The following is a 23,659-nucleotide window of genomic DNA, read 5'->3' as shown; positions in this document are numbered from 1 at the left end:
ACACAGTGTTTTCCACTTATAGTGTGACAATATTTTTTATGAATGCACTGCGTTTTCCACTTACAGTGTGACAATATTTTTTAAGAATACACTTCGTTTTCCACTTATAGTGTGACAATATTTTTTACGAAAACACAGCATTTTCCACTTACAGTGTGACAATATTTTTTACAAATACACTGCGTTTCCACTAACAATGCCAATATTTTTTACGAATACACCCCTGCAACCCCTGCCCCTGGTTGGACACAGAACACCTGGATGGACACAGCAGATCCCTGCTCGGGATGGACACATTTAATATCATATGATACAGCTATTTACTATGTATCTAGTAGATGCTGCCATGCAGGAGATGGTGGTGGTGTGTTAGAATTTGGCTGCTGGTTTTTATCATGCTCTTGCTGTGGCTATTATCCTTTAATATGTTAATGATGGTATATGATGGGTAGGTGCCATGGCATTGTTTAGAGCACGATTGTGTCATACAACATACTTATCTGTATTAAGTTTTATGCTCTTAGTACTATTACATCATATATGCTTTTGCCTCGGATACAACAATATTTTATGTGCATGATGGTTTAAGATTTGTAGTTGCAAAGAGACTTGTTTAGATAATGATTGTTTTGTAATAACATACTTACCTGTATTATGGTTTCTGTCTCTAGCAATATGATATTACATATGCTGCAGCTTTGTATACTACATTATTGTATGTGCATATATATTACATGCCATGTTGGTGTTGGGTTTACACTAGTAACTATAGTTACGGTTGCTGCCCCCCTGACATCCGTTGTGCGACTGACATCAGTGCATGCGCACCCGGAAGTCGGGAGGGATCCACCGTCCTGCACATGGTGGCTATGGCTGACTTGTATAAAGATATGATGCTTGTTGTTTATCTCTATATACTGTATATATCTTATATTGGGCTGGAGTTACATGGTTTCCAATATTGATAATTACCCAGCTCTTACAGCAAAGATGGGTTGAAAATTGCCCCATTTTTCTTTATCAGGACAGGGTAAGAATGCACACATGAACCTAGGGCTGGATTTCACTGTTGATATGTGTGTACTATTGGTGATGGTATGCAGAATAAATAATATACACCAGTGGAATCAGCAGATGTCCTAGACAGCTCAGGACTTAATCAGGAGTTTGGTTTATTGTGTAGCAGTACCCACAGTTACAAACATACAGTATCCTAGATGGAGCAGAACACCAGCTGGTGATGTATGTGGGTAGCAGTGCATATACAAGTAAGCAGTATGCTTTTGCAGGATGTATACTTAGGAATAATGCAGGGTTCCACTGTGTAGCTCTAACACAGTGACAAGATGGCACCACTCATGTGCAGAAGACCAAATGGTGGCCATCTTGGTACAGGAAGATGCTTCCCTAAAGGAGCATCATGGAGGAAGCGCAGTAGCCCACTCCATATTTCAACATTTACTACAGTACATCAGGGAGACCATCAGTAGATATGTTTTCTGAGTGGTAAAATTGAGGGGAGTGCTAACAGACTAATAAAAAATGTAAAAAAGATGACTGCTTCTGTATTTTAGCACTGGCTGATATGGGATCATAACTGAAAGTATGGTAGTTCTCAGCAGACAAAGCAAAACGATGATTTGGAGAGCATACTATATAAAAGAGAGTTGCAGTTGTGTTTGTTCTGCTATCAAGGAAACCTATCTAATGGCATTCATTGTGGCAGATCATGGAACCTTAAAGCATTAAATTTTTATTGTTTATCAATTACATATACTGTTTTAGGCACAGCAGAGAGGAGAGTCAGAATACCATAAACACAAATGAAAATAATAGTATGAAATGTAAATACAATTTAAAAGTTAGCAAGATTTTGTTGCGCACAAACATTTTAATTCACCTAGCACCTACATACATTAGTTCAACTATTGTTTTAATGCTAGGGTATAAGGTCTATATATAGTTTCAAAATGATCTAATCACAATAGCATGTAATGACAGTTGGGTTAAACTCTGACCGATCCCACCAATGTCAGTGTTTTAACTTCCAATAATTGAATTGAAATGGCTGAAATGGTGAAGTTGCCCAAGACAACCAATCAGCTTATCTCTCCAAAGAGAGAGATAAAGTGGATAGAGATAAAGTACCAACCAATCAGCTCCTGTCCTTTTACAGTCTGTGTTTGAAAGACTACAGTTAGAAGCTGATTGGTTGGTACATTATCTCTCTCCAAGGTTTGATACATCTCCCCCATAGACTTAATACATCTCTCCTCCAGAGTGTTCCAGCATAACACACATTTACAATTTCAAAATGCTTCTGTTATTTCAAATACTCATCACATATCACCCCATGATGAAAACACAGACAATCCTGAAAATCACCCAATAACAACATCGCAACATTATTCACAACCAAAAATGACAGGAAAAAGGCATATAAATGTACAGGTCACATACAGAAAGAAAACACACTCTGTAGAAGCGAGGACATCTCAAACCGAATAATAGTAAAGATAAAGAGAAAAAAAGGTTAAGGATAATCAATTTAGTTAAATCAAGAGTTGATAAGATACATAAACAAATTAGGTGGAAGACATAGATATGGGGCCAAATGTAATAGGGTGAGAGGTTAGAAAATGTGAGAGTTTAGCAATAAACTCTTAACACTTTTTAAAGAGAGAGAGAGAGAGAGAGAGAGAGAGAGAGAGAGAGAGAGAGAGAGAGAGAGAGAGAGAGAGAGAGAGAGAAAAAAAAAGAAAAAAAAATAAGCCCACACAGTCCCTGGGAGAACATCTAGATTTATGTAGAATAGTAAAGCATTTAATTTATATATTGCAACTAATATATGCATGTACAGTATATTACTATTGCTATTTTTACTAGGAGCAAATATCATTGTATCAATGTATTTAAACTACACTTGTTAAGGCTAAACAGCATGATATGCTTTTCTACAATATGTATGTTTTAAATAAAAAATGTCATCTCATATGTTACATATTTGTTGTCTCTGGAAGTATAGATCTGGGTTGCTCCTCTGCACATTCTGTTATAAAAAAAGAATCAACTGATCTATTGCTGATACGCAATCGAGTGAGCCTTCTGAAGTTGTTTGGAGAATACGGTATCTGTACTCGTGCCCTTTGGGATGGTATTACTTCATCTTCGTTGTACAACCATGGTGAAAACTTCACAGAGATATTTTGCTCATCATCAGTTGAAAATACAGGATTATCACTTCCTAGAATTTGGAGTTGAAAAGATTTTAGTTTTGTGAACATTTTTCACTATAATATTGTATTCTGTGCTCTTGAAAATCAGAAAAGCATATAAAATTGAAATGTGTATGATTTCAATGAATCAGAAATGATGACAGCATTACAAGAAACATTGTTTACTAAAAATTAATAATTATATGTATTATTAGTCTTTTTCTAGAAATCAAATGCACAGTACATATTAGATAAATTTATGAAAATATTCTTGTTAAAGAACATTACCTATTATCTATGATGGTTCTAGTGAGCCTTTCAACAGATATGCCATTGTTTTATTTCTCTTCCCTTAATCTTTTTATGTCCTCCCAGAACTTTCCTGTAATTCTTACTGAGGTGTCCCAATTGTTGAACAATACAAAAACAATACAATAACTCTGAGGTGTTGTTACGACACCATGCCCAGCCTGCACTCAGATACGCCAACCTGACGTAGCTGGGTGGTGGTGACGTGGGTTTACCTAAGCTGCCACCACGAAGACTATTAAAATAGTGCTCTTACGTTTGCCAGACACTTAAATCTCACTTAAACTCACAGTTATACACAAATATAGCATGGGCCTCTCCAGGCATGTAAATTCATTAGAGCACAGAGATAACGCTGATAAAGTTTTAGGATTTATTGAGAAATATCTCCAGGGTTAAATTACAAGAAAAATAGGTGAATAAGTAAGACATACAGTAATAAATGCACAGAATGATTCAGACAAAAGAAAATGATAAAGTATCAGAATCCTAAGGTATCTTACGCTGAGATCTTAGGGAATCTCTGTGTGGAGGGAGACCACCATAGACTGACATGGGGAGCACTCCTTAGCTCTCAGCTACTCCCTGGAAGTGGACAACTAGCAGTGTGGACTGCTCAGCCTTATAGTTCCATGATCTGCTCTCCCCCAGCATCCCCGACCCTTTTCAGGCTCAAAGATACTGGTCTGTATTCTCCCAGGGTCTGTGTAGATGCAAATTAGCACAACTACAAGACCTGTCACTAATATAACTCCCTGGACCTTTAGGGTATTTTATGATAGGAAGACTGCTAGCATAAGGTGTTACAAATAACCCTTCTAGCAACCAGTGTGACTGTGTAGTGGACTTGCATCATGGCCCCCTAGTGTGGGACCAGGCATATACAGGAAGCTTTGTCTTCAAAGGCCAGGTGTCACTTGACCCTTTTGTCCCGATTAGCTAATGCAATCCAGCTTTGACATTCTCTCCAAACATTCCTAGCAAATAGCCATTCCTGAAACACAGAATTATAACACTTTATCCAGAGCACACAAAAATACATAAAGTCATGACATGGGGCTTTGATGAATCACCGTAACCCATGGCGATGGTCACACCTCCCTCCTTAAAATGGCACAGGGAGATGGCGATCATCCATCACCTACCTCCTTGTGCCATGGCTTCTGCCTCGTCACCTTGTCACGAGAGTCCATCTGCATTTCCGTGCTCTGCCCCTTTTTTGTGTTGGATGGTAAATGTATACTGCTGTAGCAGGAGACTCCATCTCAGCAATTTGCTGTTACTCCCGGAAATCTTATTCAACCAGCTGAGCGGGTTATAGTCAGTGATTACCGTGAACTCTCTCCCATAGAGGTACGGCTGCAGCTTTTGCAATGCCCACACAATAGCTAAGCATTCTTTTTCAATCGTGGCATATGCCACCTCACGGGGGAGCAGTTTCCTACTCAGGTAGAGGACTGGGTGCTCATTTCCCTGCCCATCTACTTGACTGAGGACAGCTCCCAGACCATAGTTAGAGGCATCAGTCTGTACAATAAACCTGCATTTAAAATCCGGGGCCTGCAGCACAGGAGACTGAGCCAGGGCAGACTTCAGGGCTCGGAAGGCCTGCTCACAGTCTGGTGTCCATGCGACCAGATTCAGGTGCTTCTTTTGTGTCAGGTCGGTTAGAGGCTTGACAGATTAATCAAAGGGAAAAGGGATGGTGGGAGTACTTCTGCACCAGTAGGTATTTGTGTTTCTTGTAGCTAACAAATAGGCCCCAAATTATAAAGTCACAAATTATATTACTTATAAACTAACTGGGGTGCTGCCAAGGACAATGTTGAAACACTAATAACAAAAGAAGGAAAAATAAATGTCCTCTTAGTTGGCGCACTGTTTGATAATTGTAAAAAATAACTTTTATTAGTTCAATCTAAAAATATGGAAACTTTCTCAAAGTGAAATATAATGAAAAACTATGGTATTGTGAGTTAAAAATAAATTAAAAAAATGAATGATGAGTGTGTTTGTGTCTCAATCTGAATCAATAAATGGATTAATTGTTCGGTCATCTATTTATCCACACTGATATTAAACTGCAAATTTGTTTATATTCCTAAGAAAGGATTTTGGTTTAGTGGCTCTATGCTTCAATAATCCTTAGGAATGGCAGAGGAACTGGTTGTATCTTCTATTGATACAATAGTATCCTAAAATTAGCAGTTCCTATTGAAATATACAAAGTAGTAAATTGGGTTACAACATATGTGTTGGTGTGATTATGTATAAACCACTAGATGGTGCAGCTTTTCTATCTATCCTTATTATTCAGTTGCATTCATGGAAGTGCCTAACATATAAAGCAGCACCTTCCTTGTGATAAATAGAATTAGCTTAGATTGCTAACTGTGCTATCATACAGACAGTGTATTGGTACCTCTTAATATTGGTGTATGTGTGGGTCATATAGTTTGGCTGTACTGTACTATACTATACTGTACTATACTATACTATACTGTACCTGTGGAGTGTAATCCGGTATTGCCCTCTACACTCCCCTGAATATATATATTGATTAGTATATAAACGTTCTAAATATATTAATGCCCACACAGCTCTCCGAGAGGGATCTTGAGGTCTGATTAGGTGGCACTAATGTACCAATATAAAATACATAGTTGATATATAAATTGATCTTTATATATTAAGATCACACAAATTAATTATCCTCAAGGCACCCTGAAGGGTATGGATAGAGCTGGATTAATTAAATATATGGCTCTGTATATATTAGGCTCAATATGCTTTATATCTCAATATTTAAATTGAGTTACCTATATATCTCAACTCAATCTAAAAATCACATTTAGCAATCTTGTCTACAACATCGCTATTATGTTAAATAGAAATGGATGAGCCACATTTATTTTAGCTCAGTATATCAATAATATTTTCGGGCAGTCTGTGCATCATCAACCAGTATGTAATAATAACGTTGATGCACTAATGGAGATGCATGCACCACATTGATAATAGAATACTCGTGTTGGAATGAGTAGTAAAACTGCTCCACAAATGGCTCAATAAGCAGATCAGGTGTGTTTCAACACTTTGTGCAGATGGTAGGTGTACATAGGTAATGGAATACTCATGTTAGATTGAGTAGTAAAAACGACTCCAAAAATGGCTCAATAAGCAGATTAGGTGTGTTTCAACACTTTGTGCAGCATCTGTCGATAGGTGTAACTAGCACTGTTACAACAGTGGGGATAGACAGACCACACCTATAATTGAACAATCATGTCTGGAGAACACAACACTACTCACCTGCACAGCTTTCAGGTTATCCTGCTCCATCCCCATCAGGGATTGCAGCATCTCCCTGAACTGTACCACATAGTGTACCACTGACTGCTCAGAAGTGACCATCTTACCCTCCCATTCTTCCCTGATCCGACCTAAAGGGCCACGCACGCAGTGCCCATATAGGAAGTCAAAGGGTGAGAAACCAGGTGATTCCTGCGGCACTCATGGAATGCAAAAAGGAGGTGCGGTAGGAACCTCTCCCAGTCTCTTCCCTGGGACTCCACAAAGGTCTGCAACATTTGTTTTAGGGTACTATTAAGTCTCTTCACAAGTCCATTTGTCCTGGGGGTGGTATGGGGTCGTAATGAGGTGATCCACATGCATCTTTTTACAGAGGCTCTGCATAAGGTTTGACATGAACTGGGTACCTTGGTCCGTTAACATCTTTTTTGGGAACCCCACCCTGGAAAATATGGAAATAAAGGCATCAGCAACCTTATCTGCCCGGATGGATGACAGAGCCACTGCTTTCGAATACCGTGTGGCATAATCTACCACCGCCAAAATATATTCATTCCCTACTGGGAATAGCTAGGGGCCCAACAATGTCTACAGCAACCCGCTCAAAGGGTTCTGAGACAACTGGCAAGGGTATTAAGGGTGCCCTTTTTACATCGCCCAACTTTCCTACCACCTGGCATGCATGACAGGAACGACAGTAGTTAGCCTTGTCTGTCATCATGCCAGGCCAATAAAAATTGTGTCTTAGCCGGGCCTTGGTTCTGGACACACCCAAATGTCCAGCCAGGGGAATCTTGTGAACCACCTTCAATAAACCGCCCCTGTACGACTCTGGCACAATCAATTGCTTTTCAATAATTACATTGGCATGCTCAGTGCTGACATTGTGCTCTCTATACAAAAACCCATTTTGCCAAAATATCCTATTTGAGTCACCTTCTGTATACATCTGATTAGCCTGAGCCCTTACAGACTCCAGAGTTGAGTTTGTGTGAAGGCATATTTTAAACACATTCTGGTCAGTGGAGGGCAGTGGACTGGGAGGCTGCCCCCCTCCTCTGCTCTCACAGGAGAGAAGGGGAGGGGGAAGGGGGATTGCCATCCAGTAAACTGTCCTCCACACTTGCAGAGGTTAAAGAGACACACTCTTTCAGTGTTGGTGCCTCTACATCTGTGGGGGTTAAAACACACTCTCCTTGCCTTTGTGCAGCACTGCACTTAGTCACTGCGACAACAATCGTAAAATCATTAGCTAATGGTACAGTACTTGGTTCTATGCTAGAACATGCATAATCACACATTTCAGTCTCCGTCCTGCAAAGTTGAAATGTGTTATTCCCTGCAGTAGCAAAATTATTCTCAGTACATATTGACTCTTTAGTACATATAAGTATTCTTGTTAGCTGGGGAGAAAAATTATTGACAGGCAATTTTACATCAGGGGCCACATTTTGGTCAGTCACATATGTAGCAGACATCATCCTCAGATCTGTCCCCAATAAGACCATGGTGGGCAGGTCCGCAAGAACCCCAACATCATGGATTCCACAACCTGCCCCCCAGTCTAAATAAACCCAGGCTAGGGGTACCGCAGAGTATACACCGCCCGCCCCCTGCACAGCCATTGTTTTCCCCAGTAAAATGTTCTTGGGCCGCTCCAAATCAGGGTGTATCAAAGTCACATCGGCCCTGGAGTCACACATGCCAATGATTACCTAGACTTGTACTGCTTGCAGATTGTCCCATGGTCACTCCTGGGGTCCCCCAGCATACAGGATAGTTGGCACAGACTTCCCTTCTGTGCCTCCCACAGGAAGGGATGTTGATTTCTTCTTGGAGGGACAATTGGCACTGATGTGACCCACCCGGTTGCAATTAAAACACCTGTGGGCATCGCCCAAAACAGGTTTACCCGCCACCCCCCCCCAAGAGGTGCAGCCACAGCTGGTTTTGTTGAAGGGGCAAGTGTGGGGACCCGTCCAGCACTCCTCTCCTTCCAGGCTGACTGCCCGGACATCCCAAACGACTTCTTTGCTGCCGGAGCCCTGGTCGTGATGTACTTGTCAGCCAGGCTGGCAGTTCTTGTGATGACTTAAGGTCACGGTCCATAACCCATTCTTTCACCTCCATGGGGCACAGTGTGAGGAACTGCTCCTGCAGGATGAGATCTTTCAGATTATCAAAGTCCATCACTTTCAATCTGTCAATCCACTGATGCATCATGGTTGACAAGTACACTAACTGTCCCGTATATGTGTCAGAGGAACTGTGCTTTGAGTCTCTGAATTTCTGCTGATAAGCTTCTGGGTTGAGGTTAAATCACTTTAGCAGTGCCTCCTTAAAGGCGTGGTAATCGCCATCCAGCTCTGGAGGAAGGTCAGCAAATGCCTCCAGCGCTTTCCCTCTCAGTCCCGGTGTTAAATAGCTCGCCCATTTGCTAGGTTCCAGCACAAACTGTCGGCAAGTCCTTTCAAATCCCCTCAGGAATGTATCGAGGTCGCCGTCTTTCTCCAACACAGGGAACTGGTCGTGCTGGGGCTTTTTCCTACCATGGTCACAGGTGGTGTTCTGTCCTCGGAGTCTGGCCAGCTCCAGCTGGAACTCATGTGCGGCCTGGCACTCTGCAGCTTCAGCTTCTCGGTTGGCTCTATGCTCAGTAGCTACAGCTTCTCTGTCAGCCACCGCTTGGTACTGCTGCACCAACTGCAGAGTTGTTGCAGGGTCCACGTCCTTCATATGCCTGACAGCAGTTTGAAGGTAATTCTCTAGGGCAGACTCACTTGACCCAGCAGAAGTGTTCGATCCCCACTAGGCATCTGTTGTAAGGTCCAGTACAGACTGAGCTTCTGTAGTACGGTTGTCCATTGTCTGGCTCCATTCAGCAGCAAGGTTCTGATCAGCCTCCTTGAGTGCTTGGACCAGTCAATATCTGCTCTGGCCAGTCCAGGCAATGTTCCTCTGCATACACATGACCCTTTTTAACTGCTGGTACTCCATGGTCATTCTGGACCTCAAACATTTTGCCACAGAAAAAGATAGAAAAAGAAATACAAGAGAGAGGGAAGGAAACAGAGATCAACTGTACACAGTATGGCCCTGATTCAGAGCCAGACACTCTGACCAGAGCGCTCGCTCTGAATCAGGGCCCACCTCCATAATTATGGAGCGTCCTCCTGGACGCTCGTATAGCTGTGGGTCACCACCCACAGCCTATACGAGCGTGCAGGTTGATGGTCACGATGGTCTTGACCATCGCGACCATCGCCACTGCGAGCCGAAGCCTGCGGTTGAGTTTCTCAACCGCAAGGCCCAGAGTGATTTTGGCTCTATCAGAGCCAAAATCACTCCCACTGACATCACTAGTGATGTCAGCGGGGCCGGCTTCTGATGGTAGGCGTTCCCTAGGGAACACCCCCATCTGGGAGGCACGCCCACCAAAGGGGGCGTGCTGTCAATCAACATCGACAGCACGCCCCCTTTGATCAGACACAACGAGCGAAGGAAAGTCCTTCGCTCGTCGCGTCTCACGCATGCGCAACATCGACCCACTTGCGAGCGGACAGCCGCTCGCGAGTGGGTCTGAATCAGGCCCAATTTCTTTTTAAAATTTTAACCCTGAGCATACTCTCTCGCGGATTAGGGTGCTGACTTTCTGAGAGACACACACCGCTAATTCACTTAAGCTCTTATGATAAAAACAAAAATATCATATCCCACCACTTGCCACCAGTTTGTCACAACACCAAGCCCAGCCTGCGCTCGGATACGCCAACCTGACGTAGCTAGGTGGTGGTGACGTGGGTTTTACCTAAACTGCCACCACGAAGAATATTAAAATAGTGCTCTTACATTCACCAGACACTTAAATCTCACTTAAACTCACAGTTATACACAAATATAGCATGGGCCTCTCCAGGCATGTAAATTCATTAGAGCACAGAGATAACGCTGATAAAGTTTTAGGATTTATTGAGAAATATCTCCAGGGTTAAATTACAAGAAAAATAGGTAATTAAATAAGACATACAGTAATAAATGCACAGATTGATTCAGACAAAAGAAAATTATAAAGTATCAGAATCCTAAGATATCTTACGCTGAGATCTTAAAGAATCTGTGTGGAGGGAGATCACCATAGACTGACATGGGGAGCACTCCTTAGCTCTCAGCTACTTCCTGGAAGTGAACAACTAGCAGTGTGGACTGCTGAGCCTTATAGTTCCATGACTTGGTCTACCCCAGCAGCCCCCACCCTTTTCAGGCTCAAAGATACTGGTCTTTGTTCTCCCAGGGCCTGTGTAGATGCAAATTAGCACAACTACAAGACCTGACACTAATATACCTCCCTGGACCTTTAGGGTATTTTATGATAGGAAGACTGCTAGCATAAGATGTTACAAATGATCCCTCTAGCAGCCAGTGTGACTGTGTACATCATGGCCCCCTAGTGTGGGAGCAAACATTACATTCAGGAAGCTTTATCTTCAAAGGCCAGGTGTCACTTAACCCTTTTGTCCTGATTAGCTAATGCAATCCAGCTTTGACATTCTGTCCAAACATTCTAGCCATTCCTGAAACATAGAATTATGATAACACACACACACTTTATCCAGAGCATACAAAAATACATAAAGTCGTGACATGGGGCTTTGATGAATCACCGTAACCTATGGCGATGGTCACAACTCCCTCCTTAAAATGGCACAGGGAGATGGCGATCATCCATCACCTACCTCCTTGTGCCATGGTTTCTACCTCGTCGCCTTGTCGGGAGAGTCCATCTGCATTCCCGTGCTCTGCCCCTTTTTTGTGTTGGATGGTAAATGTAGCAGGAGACCCCATCTCAGCAATTTGCCGTTACTCCCGGAAATCTTATTCAACCAGCTGAGAGGGTTATGGTCAGTGATTACCGTGAAGTCTCTCCCATAGAGGTACGGCTGCAGCTTTTGCAATGCCCACACAATAGCTAAGCATTCTTTTTCAATCGTGGCATATGCCACCTCACGGGGGAGCAGTTTCCTACTCAGGTAGAGGACTGGGTGCTCATTTCCCTGCCCATCTACTTGACTGAGGACAGCTCCAAGACCGTAGTTAGAGGCATCAGTCTGTACAATAAACCTGCGTTTAAATATAAATAAATAAATTGATAGTCATTAATATACATTTGGATATCATCTCTATGAAGAGGAACTCTGCTCAATTAGCAAAACCTTGGAGACACTGGGCAGAACAATTTATTTTAACTGGATAATGAGAAAACAAAAAAACTTGATTATCAGTGTTTCATTTGGCTAGACAAGCAGCAAGGGGCAAACAGGTGAATAGGATGGATGTTATCTGGATTGGGACTGTTAGTGCTTTCAGGATATGATAACACACAAACAACAATAGGTGTCATCTACTGATAACAAAATGTCCAAATTCAATTAGACTAATAATGATAATTAGGGTTATATTGGGGCCACAAAACCTCTGATATGAATCCAAATGTCACTGCTGCTAATGATGTGTTCCTGCCAAGCATTAGTTACATACCTACATAATCTTGGTCTGTAATACAATAAAACCTCCCTTTTTTATATTTTGTCAATGTAGATACTGTATGCTGTTAGTGTTAACTGATGTGACTAAAATGTAGTTACAACATAAATTTATTTACAACTATGGACATAAATGTTAAGCACATATTTCCCTTATCAAAAAGTACTACACAAGATAAAACATGGCAAATGCAATAAAACAATTAAAAGAAAAATAAATGTGTGTTATCATGTCATTTATTATATTTTGACATTTTGGCATTACCAAATGCTGAGTCTGTCATTCCTTTGTGTTCTGTCAAAGATGTTAAAAAGGTAATGCTTCCATCAAGCTGAGGGTCATATTCCATAGCATCTTCTGGCTCTATATCCATTTCTGTATAAGCACAAAGCAAAAAATTAACTAAACTATGTCCTTAAAACCAAGATATAGATAGGTAAAGCTCTATGCACTTGGGAGATCCTTCCGCAAACTAGACATGCACCTAAGTGTGCAGAGAGGAGGAAAAGCTCTGAAGAGGTGCACTGTGAATTGTGTAATGTTACATTAAAAGTCAACCTCCAACAACTTTATAGCCAATCCTTTCATTAAAAGTAAACTTTGCCATGTTTCTCTTAAAGTACCTCTCAGTTTAGCATCATTTATGGCTTGCAATAATAATAAGTGTGAATGGCATAGAAACTTTATTATACTTGGGTTTTTTTATGTTCAAAGATTTGTTACATGAGGGAAAAGGCACTTAGAAATCCTGATAATGCTGTTTTTTTTGTTATTTTTGAGCTTTATTTCCAAACTTACTTTAAAATGGAGATGCCAACTAAAGGTAGAGGTCACAAGCTAACAACGTTTTAAACAACTGACCCAAGAACTTCTTAATAACAGCACAACAGCTGCAATGGACATTGCATCAATAGATCTAAGAATGGACATTACACTCCAAATATATAGAAAATTTGCTTTTGCATACAAAACAAAATTATCTTATATGAGTTCACCATGCTCCTTGTTTTCATATGGAATGCTTCCATTCTGTAGCATATGCATACTGCTGTCTTTCTGCAAAACAGACACATACATGAATATGTAAGTAACTGCTAAAAGAAATTCTAGAACACACACACACACACATATATATATATATATATATATATGTATTTTTATATATATATATATATATATATATATATATAACTACTGTATTCAGCATTAATATAAAAGTGTACTCTCTTTATAGTTTTCTTGATTTTTTTTGTCAATCTCATTAATATTCAACAAACAGTACAATATGCACAAGAATAAGGGTTTCTGAAATATAACAGGAAGGGAAGGAACACAAATGGTAAAAGGAGTATGATATAAGACAAGGCTGCACCACTCTTAGGGCCTGATACAGATATTTACGCTAATGCAATCACAGCTGCGATCCCATACACAGCTGCTCTGCAAATATATGCTAATGCATGCAGCAAGTGTGTAAAAACTAGGGGTGAGCGGGTTCGGATTTCTGAAATCCGAACCCCCCCGAGCCCCCCCGATCCGAGTCCGATCCAAGTCAGGCTCGACTTTTCCCGCCTGACTTGGATCTGAAATCGAGGCAAAACGTCATCATCCCGCCTTCCGAGTCTCGCGGGTTTTGGAACCTATATAAGGTACCCGCGTCAGCGCCATTTTCTCACTCGGCTGTGGACAGTGAAGAGGGAGGGTGGGAGTTAGGGCTGGCTGGGCTGTGTAGTGTAGTGTAGTGCTGCTGTTGTCCACTACTTCAAAGTCCATAGGGGCTGGCTGTGTTGTGCTGTGCTGCTGTTGTTAATAGGGGTTGTGTCCACTACTTCAAAGTCCATAGGGGCTGGCTGGACTGTGTTGTGCAGTCAGTTCTCCATAGGGGCTGTGTCCACTCCAAAGTCCTGTGCAGTGTCCCAGTCCTAAAGGGGTGCTGTAGTGTTGTCCAGGGGGTGCTCTGTCCATCAGGGGTGCTCCCCCCAAGTGCTAAAAAAATTATATATTTTCTGTGTTTGTGAATTGTGTGCGCAGTAGCCGCACGTGCATCAACAAAGTAGTGCCAAGCGTGCGCCTGTGTCATAAGTAAAGGGCCAGCTGGCTTGACCGTTAAAGGGTGCTGTAACCCCCAAAGTACACTCCAGTCCAAACCCCCAAAAAAATAATTTTCTGTGTTTGTGAATTGTGTGCGCAGTAGCCGCACGTGCATCAACAAAGTAGTGCCAAGCGTGCGCCTGTGTCATAAGTAGGGGTGTGCACCGGCCACTTTTCGTGTTTTGTGTTTTGGTTTTGGATCTTTCTTCGTGTTTTGGATCTGGATTGGTTTTGCCAAAACCACCCTTCCATGTTTTGGGTTCTGGGTTTTGTGTTTTGGATCTGTATTTTTTTGAAAAAAAGCATAAAAACAGCTAAAATCACAGAATTTGTAGGTTTTTCTGCTCCTATGCTATTATTAACCTCAATAACCTTAATTTCCACTCATTTCCAGTCTATTCTGAACACCTCACACCTCACAATAGTGTTTTTATGTCCAAAAGGTTGCACCGAGGTAGCTGGATGACTATGCTAAGCGACACGAGTGGGCGGCACAAACATGTGACCCATCTAGGAGTGACACTGCAGTGGCAGACAGGATGGCAATTTGAAAAACTAGGCCCCAAACTGTACATAATGCAAAGAAAAAAAAGAGGTGCAAGATGGAATTGTCCTTGGGCCCTCCCACCCACCCTTATGTTGTATAAACAGGACATGCACACTTTAACAAATCAATCATTTCAGTGCCAGGGTCTGCCACACAACTGTGGCTGAAATGATTGGTTTGTTTGGGCCCCCACAAAACAAGCTGGCAATTAATGTGTCCCTGCACAAACTGGCTCTACGGAGGCAAGATGTCATCCTCATCCTCCTCATCCACCGATTCCTCACCCTCTTCAGTGTGTACATCCTCATCCTCACAAAGTATTAACTCGTCCCCACTTGAATCCACCACCACAGGTCCCTCTGTACGTTCTGGAGGCTGGTCTCCCTGGAAGAGCTGATAATTCATTTTGATGAACATCATCTTCTCCACATTCTGTGGAAGCAACCTCCTACGCCTTTTGCTGACAAGGTTCCCGGCTGCACTAAACACTCTTTCGGAGTACACACTGGAGGGGGGGCAACTCAGGTAAAATAGAGCCAGTTTGTACAGGGGCCTCCAAATTGCCTCTTTTTCCTGCCAGTACAGGTATGGACTGTCTGACATGCCTACTTGGATGCTGTCACCGATGTAATCCTCCACCATTCTGTCAATGGTGACAGTATCATATGCAGTGGCAGTAGACATGTCAGAAATTGTTGCCAGGTCCTTCAGTCCGGACCAGATGTCCAAACTTGGTCCTGCCTGCCCTGCATCACCGCCAGCGGGTTGCTTAGGATACCTAAGTTTTTTCCTGGCAGCCCCAGTTGCGGGAGAAAATGAAGAAGGAGCCATTGACGTGTCACGTTCCGCTTCAGCTGACAGTGTGTTCACCAGCAGGTCTTTGCACCTCTGCAGGCTTGTGTCGGCCGGAAAGAGAGACACCACATAGGCTTTAAACCTAGGATCGAGCACAGTGGCCAAAATGTAGTGGTCTGATTTCAACAGATTGACCACCCTGGAATCCTGGCAAAGCGAATGAAGGGCTTCATCCACAAGTCCCACATGCCGAGCGGAATCGCTCCGTCTTAGCTCCTCCTTCACTTTCTCCAGCTGCTTCTGCAAAAGCCTGATGAGGGGAATGACCTGACTCAAGCTGGCAGTGTCTGAACTGACTTCACGTGTGGCAAGTTCGAAGGGCTGGAGAACCTTGCACAACACGGAAATCATTCTCCACTGCGCTTGAGTCAGGTGCATACCTCCTCCTTTGCCTATGTCATAGGTGGATGTATAGGCTTGTATGGCCTTTTGCTGCTCCTCCATCCTCTGAAGCATATAGAGGGTTTAGTTCCACCGCGTCACAACCTCTTGCTTCAGGTGATGGCGGGGCAGGTTCAAGAGTGTTTGCTGGCGCTCCAGTCTTCGGCAAGCAGTCGCTGAATGGCGAAAGTGGCCCGAAATTTTTCGGGCCACCCAAAGCGTCTCCTGCACGCCCCTGTTGCTTTTCAGAAAATTCTGCACCACCAAGTTTATTGTGTGAGCAAAACATGGGACGTGCTGGAATTTGCCCAGATGTAATGCCCGCACAATATTGGTGGCGTTGTCAGATATCACAAATCCCCAGGAGAGTCTAAGTGGGATAAGCCACTGGGCGATGATTTCCCTCAGTTTCTCTAAGAGGTTGTCGGCGGTATGCCTCTTACTGAAACCGGTGATACACAGCGTAGCCTACCTTGGAACGAGCTGGCATTTCTGAGATGCTGCTACTGGTGACGCTGCTGCTGTTTCTGCGTAAGGTGATACATCTACCCAGTGGGCTGTCACAGTCATATAGTCCTTAGTCTGCCCTGTTCCACTTGTCCACATGTCCGTGGTTAAGTGGACATTGTGTACAACGGCATTTTTCAGGACACTGAGGACACTTTTTCTGACGTTTCTGTACAGTCTCGGTATCGCCTGCCTAGTGAAGTGGAATCTAGACGGGATTTGGAACCGGGGACACACTACCTCCAGCAATTGTCTAAATCCCACTGCACTAATGGCGGATACCAGACGCACGTCTAACACCAACATAGCAGTCAAGGCCTCAGTTATACGTTTTGCTTCAGGATGACTGCTGTCGTACTTCATCCTCCTCGCTAAGGACTGTTGGAGGGTCAATTGTTTAGTAAAAGTAGTGGTGTTCCTACTTCCTCTCTGGGATGATGAACGACTCCCAGCAGCAGCAACAGCAGCAGCGGCAGCAGGAGGCGTAGCAATGCAGGATCCTCCGGAGGAATCCCGGATAGGAGAGTCAGTCATGCCAGTGACATGGCCTGCAGGACTACTTCCGATCCTGACTAAGGAGGAAATTGACGAGGAGGGAGTTGACGGTGTGGTTTGCAGGCGCTTGGATACAACAGGACAACGGGATTTAGGTGTCCCTGGACTGCTTACGGTCTTAGCCAAAGTTTCTGAACTTGACAGTAACTTTTTATGAACGCGCTGCAGGTGCCGTATAAGGGAGGATGTTCCTAGGTGGTTGACGTCCCTACCCCTACTTATTTCACCTTTACATATGGTACATATGGCAAGACAGTTGTTGTCCGGATTTGGATAGAAATATTGCCAGACCAAAGAGGTGGAATGTTTGGTCTTCTGCCCAGGCATGACTGTGATGGGCTTTTTCATCCCACGGACAACAACTGTCTCCCCCGGAGCCTGATTTAAACAAACCACATCACCATCAGAATCCTCCTCGCCAACTTCCTCCTCAGCGCCAGCTACACCAGTATCCTCATCCTGTTGTACTTCAACAGTGACATCTTCAATGTGCATATCAGCAAGTGGACTGTGGGTGCTCCTTTCAGCACTTGCAGGGGGCATGCAAATGGTGGAAAGAGCCACCTCTTCCCGTCCAGTGCTGGGAAGGTCAGGCATCGCAACCACCACCACACTTGGACTCTCCTTGGGGATTTGTGATATCTTCTTAGAAAGCACAGTTCTTCGCTGTGCTTTTGCCAGCATAACTCTTTTGATTTTTTTAGTGGGAGGAGGGCTTCCATCGTCATGTGAAGCTGAACCACTAGTCATGAACATACTAGGGATCGACCTTAGCCGTTCCTTGCCACTCCGTGTCGTAAATGGCATATTGGCAAGTTTACGTTTCTCTTCAGCTGATTTAAATGTCTTTTTCAAGGTCATTTTCCTGAACTTTGCCATTTGGGATTGTATGTGCCCTCTACTATGACATTGGGCATCGGCCTTGGCAGACGACGTTGATGGCATGTTATCGTCTATGTCATGACTAGTGGCAGCAGCTTCAGCACTAGGAGGAAGTGGTTCTTGATCTTTCTCTATTTTATTTTTATCGAAGAAAGTTTGGTCCTCCATTTATGTTATATCGATTTGATATATACGTGCGGCTAAACACAGAAAATAATTTTTTTTTTGGATTGGACTGGAGTGTACTTTCGGGGGTTACAGCACCCTTAACGGTCAAGCCAGCCGGCCCTTTACTTATGACACAGGCGCACGCTTGGCACTACTTTGTTGATGCACGTGCGGCTACTGCGCACACAATTCACAAACACAGAAAATATATAATTTTTTTTTTGGTTTGGACTGGAGTGTACTTTCGGGGGTTACAGCACCCTTTAACGGTCAAGACAGCCGGCCCTTTACTTATGAAACAGGCGCACGCTTGGCACTACTTTGTTGATGCACGTGCGGCTACTGCGCACACAATTCACAAACACAGAAAATAATTTTTTTTTGGTTTGGACTGGAGTGTACTTTCGGGGGTTACAGCACCCTTAACGGTCAAGCCAGCCGGCCCTTTACTTATGACACAGGCGCACGCTTGGCACTACTTTGTTGATGCACGTGCGGCTACTGCGCACACAATTCACAAACACAGAAAATATATAATTTTTTTTTTGGTTTGGACTGGAGTGTACTTTCGGGGGTTACAGCACCCTTAACGGTCAAGCCAGCCGGCCCTTTACTTATGACACAGGCGCACGCTTGGCACTACTTTGTTGATACACGTGCAGCTACTGTGCACACAATTCACAAACACAGAAAATAATTTTTTTTTGGTTTGGACTGGAGTGTACTTTCGGGGGTTACAGCACCCTTAACAGTCAAGCCAGCCGGCCCTTTACTTATGACACAGACGCACGGTTGGCACTACTTTGTTGATGCACGTGCGGCTACTGCGCACACAGTTCACAAACACAGAAAATAATATTTTTTTTGGGTTGGACTGGAGTGTACTTTCGGGGGTTACAGCACCCTTAACGGTCAAGCCAGCCGGCCCTTTACTTATGACACAGGCGCACGCTTGGCACTACTTTGTTGATGCACGTGCGGCTACTGCGCACACAATTCACAAACACAGAAAATATATAATTTTTTTAGCACTTGGGGGGAGCACCCCTGATGGACAGAGCACCCCCTGGACAACACTACAGCACCCCTTTAGGACTGGGACACTGCACAGGACTTTGGAGTGGACACAGCCCCTATGGAGAACTGACTGCACAACACAGTCCAGCCAGCCCCTATGGACTTTGAAGTAGTGGACACAGCCCCTATTAACAACAGCAGCACAGCACAACACAGCCAGCCCCTATGGACTTTGAAGTAGTGGACAACAGCAGCAGTACACTACACTACACAGCCCTAACTCCCACCCTCCCTCTTCACTGCCCACAGCCGAGTGAGAAAATGGCGCCGACGCGGGTACCTTATATAGGATCCAAAACCCGCGAGACTCGGAAGGCGGGATGATGACGTTTTGCCTCGATTTCAGATCCGAGTCAGGCTCGGACTCGGATCGGGGGGGCTCGGGGGGGTTCGGATTTCAGAAATCCGAACCCGCTCACCCCTAGTCATAAGTAAAGGGCCGGCTGGCTTGACCGTTAAAGGGTGCTGTAACCCCCAAAGTACACTCCAGTCCAAACCCCCCAAAAAATTATTTTCTGTGTTTGTGAATTGTGTGCGCAGTAGCCGCACGTGCATCAACAAAGTAGTGCCAAGCGTGCGCCTGTGTCATAAGTAAAGGGCTGGCTGGCTTGACCGTTAAAGGGTGCTGTAACCCCCAAAGTACACTCCAGTTCAAACCAAAAAAAAAAATATTTTCTGTGTTTGTGAATTGTGTGCGCAGTAGCCGCACGTGCATCAACAAAGTAGTGCCAAGCGTGCGCCTGTGTCATAAGTAAAGGGCCGGCTGGCTTGACCGTTAAAGGGTGCTGTAACCCCCGAAAGTACACTCCAGTACAAACCAAAAAAAAAATTATTTTCTGTGTTTGTGAATTGTGTGCGCAGTAGCCGCACGTGCATCAACAAAGGAGCAGTGCCAAGCGTGCGCCTGTGTCCCATAAGTAAAGAGCCGGCTGGCTCATTTCTTAAAGACTGGTGTAACCCACAAAGTGCACTACTCTCCAGCAAAAATAAAAAAATATTTTCTGTGTTTAGCCGCACGTATATATCAAATCGATATAACATAAATGGAGGACCAAACTTTCTCCGATAAAAATAAAATAGAGAAAGATCAAGAACCACTTCCTCCTAGTGCTGAAGCTGCTGCCACTAGTCATGACATAGACGATAACATGCCATCAACGTCGTCTGCCAAGGCCGATGCCCAATGTCATAATAGAGGGCACATACAATCCCAAATGACAAAGTTCAGGAAAATGACCTTGAAAAAAACATTTAAATCAGCTGAAGAGAAACGTAAACTTGCCAATATGCCATTTACGACACGGAGTGGCAAGGAACGGCTAAGGTCGATCCCTAGTATGTTCATGACTAGTGGTTCAGCTTCACATGACGATGGAAGCCCTCCTCCCACTAAAAAAATCAAAAGAGTTAAGCTGGCAAAAGCACAGCGAAGAACTGTGCTTTCTAAGAAGATATCACAAATCCCCAAGGAGAGTCCAAGTGTGGTGGTGGTTGCGATGCCTGACCTTCCCAGCACTGGACGGGAAGAGGTGGCTCTTTCCACCATTTGCACGCCCCCTGCAAGTGCTGAAAGGAGCACACACAGTCCACTTGCTGATATGCAAATTGAAGATGTCACTGTTGAAGTACAACAGGATGAGGATACTGGTGTAGCTGGCGCTGAGGAGGAAGTTGGCGAGGAGGATTCTGATGGTGATGTGGTTTGTTTAAATCAGGCTCCGGGGGAGACAGTTGTTGTCCGTGGGATGAGAAAGCCCATCACTGTCATGCCTGGGCAGAAGACCAAACATTCCACCTCTTTGGTCTGGCAATATTTCTATCCAAATCCGGACAACAACTGTCTTGCCATATGTACCTTATGTAAAGGTGGAATAAGTAGGGGTAGGGACGTTAACCACCTAGGAACATCCTCCCTTATAAGGCACCTGCAGCGCGTTCATAATAAGTTACTGTCAAGTTCAGAAACTTTGGCTAAGACCGTAAGCAGTTCAGGGACACCTAAATCCCGTTGTCCTGTTGTATCCAAGCGCCTGCAAACCACACCGTCAACTCCCTCCTCGTCAATTTCCTCCTTAGTCAGGATCGGAAGTAGTCCTGCAGGCCATGTCACTGGCATGACTGACTCTCCTATCCGGGATTCCTCCGGAGGATCCTGCATTGCTACGCCTCCTGCTGCCGCTGCTGCTGTTGCTCCTGCTGGGAGTCGTTCATCATCCCAGAGAGGAAGTAGGAACACCACTACTTTTACTAAACAATTGACCCTCCAACAGTCCTTAGCGAGGAGGATGAAGTATGACAGCAGTCATCCTGAAGCAAAACGTATAACTGAGGCCTTGACTGCTATGTTGGTGTTAGACGTGCGTCCGGTATCCGCCATTAGTGCAGTGGGATTTAGACAATTGCTGGAGGTAGTGTGTCCCCGGTTCCAAATCCCGTCTAGATTCCACTTCACTAGGCAGGCGATACCGAGACTGTACAGAAACGTCACAAAAAGTGTCCTCAGTGTCCTGAAAAATGCCATTGTACACAATGTCCACTTAACCACGGACATGTGGACAAGTGGAACAGGGCAGACTAAGGACTTTATGACTGTGACAGCCCACTGGGTAGATGTATCACCTTACGCAGCAACAGCAGCAGCGTCACCAGTCGCAGCATCTCAGAAACGCCAGCTCGTTCCAAGGCAGGCTACGCTGTGTATCACCAGTTTCAGTAAGAGGCACACCGCCGACAACCTCTTAGAGAAACTGAGGGAAATCATCGCCCAGTGGCTTACCCCACATAGACTCTCCTGGGGATTTGTGATATCTGACAACGCCACCAATATTGTGCGGGCATTACATCTGGGCAAATTCCAGCACGTCCCATGTTTTGCTCACACAATAAACTTGGTGGTGCAGAATTTTCTGAAAAGCGACAGGGGCGTGCAGGAGACGCTTTGGGTGGCCCGAAAAATTTCAGGCCACTTTCGCCATTCAGCGACTGCGTGCCGAAGACTGGAGCGCCAGCAAACACTCTTGAACCGGCCCCGCCATCACCTGAAGCAAGAGGTTGTGACGCGGTGGAACTCAACCCTCTATATGCTTCAGAGGATGGAGGAGCAGCAAAAGGCCATTCAAGCCTATACATCCACCTATGACATAGGCAAAGGAGGGGGTATGCACCTGACTCAAGCGCAGTGGAGAATGATTTCCGTGTTGTGCAAGGTTCTCCAGCCCTTCGAACTTGCCACACGTGAAGTCAGTTCAGACACTGCCAGCTTGAGTCAGGTCATTCCCCTCATCAGGCTTTTGCAGAAGCAGCTGGAGAAAGTGAAGGAGGAGCTAAGACGGAGCGATTCCGCTCGGCATGTGGGACTTGTGGATGAAGCCCTTCATTCGCTTTGCCAGGATTCCAGGGTGGTCAATCTGTTGAAATCAGACCACTACATTTTGGCCACCGTGCTCGATCCTAGGTTTAAAGCCTATGTGGTGTCTCTCTTTCCGGCTGACACAAGCCTGCAGAGGTGCAAAGACCTGCTGGTGAACACACTGTCAGCTGAAGCGGAATGTGACACGTCAACAGCTCCTTCTTCATTTTCTCTCGCAACTGGGGCTGCCAGGAAAAAACTTAGGTATCCTAAGCAACCCGCTGGCGGTGATGCAGGGCAGGCAGGACCAAGTTTGGACATCTGGTCCGGACTGAAGGACCTGGCAACAATTTCTGACATGTCTACTGTCACTGCATATGATACTGTCACCATTGACAGAATGGTGGAGGATTACATCGGTGACAGCATCCAAGTAGGCATGTCAGACAGTCCATACCTGTACTGGCAGGAAAAAGAGGCAATTTGGAGGCCCCTGTACAAACTGGCTCTATTTTACCTGAGTTGCCCCCCCTCCAGTGTGTACTCCGAAAGAGTGTTTAGTGCAGCCGGGAACTTTGTCAGCGAAAGGCGTAGGAGGTTGATTCCACAGAATGTGGAGAAGATGATGTTCATCAAAATGAATTATCAACTCTTCCAGGGAGACCAGCCTCCAGAACGTACAGAGGGACCTGTGGTGGTGGATTCAAGTGGGGATGAGTTAATACTTTGTGAGGATGAGGATGTACACACTGAAGAGGGTGAGGAATCGGTGGATGAGGAGGATGAGGATGACATCTTGCCTCCGTAGAGCCAGTTTGTGCAGGGACACATTAATTGCCAGCTTGTTTTGTGGGGGCCCAAACGAACCAA

The 23,659-nt window shown here is 44.4% G+C and overlaps 1 protein-coding gene across 1 annotated transcript in view; it reads right to left on the bottom strand.

Annotated features, from left to right (window-relative positions):
- Nucleotides 1–2,996: 2,996 nt before the first annotated feature.
- Nucleotides 2,997–23,659, bottom strand: part of LOC148511403 (sodium/hydrogen exchanger 3-like) — a 184,073-nt gene continuing 163,410 nt past the window's right edge. Inside the window, exons 13-15 of the mRNA XM_088442279.1 lie at nucleotides 13,373–13,433; nucleotides 12,642–12,752; nucleotides 2,997–3,244 (exon numbers count right to left, since the gene is read on the bottom strand). Of these exons, the coding sequence (XP_088298405.1) occupies nucleotides 2,997–3,244; nucleotides 12,642–12,752; nucleotides 13,373–13,433 (420 nt within the window). The remainder of the gene's footprint in view (nucleotides 3,245–12,641; nucleotides 12,753–13,372; nucleotides 13,434–23,659) is intronic.

This window comes from Taudactylus pleione, unplaced genomic scaffold, assembly GCF_031769625.1.
Source record: "Taudactylus pleione unplaced genomic scaffold, aTauple2 ptg000309l, whole genome shotgun sequence".
Lineage (NCBI taxonomy): Eukaryota > Metazoa > Chordata > Amphibia > Anura > Myobatrachidae > Taudactylus > Taudactylus pleione.
The sequence above is the reverse complement of the archived record's forward strand: the minus strand, read 5'-3'. Positions and strand labels throughout refer to the sequence as shown.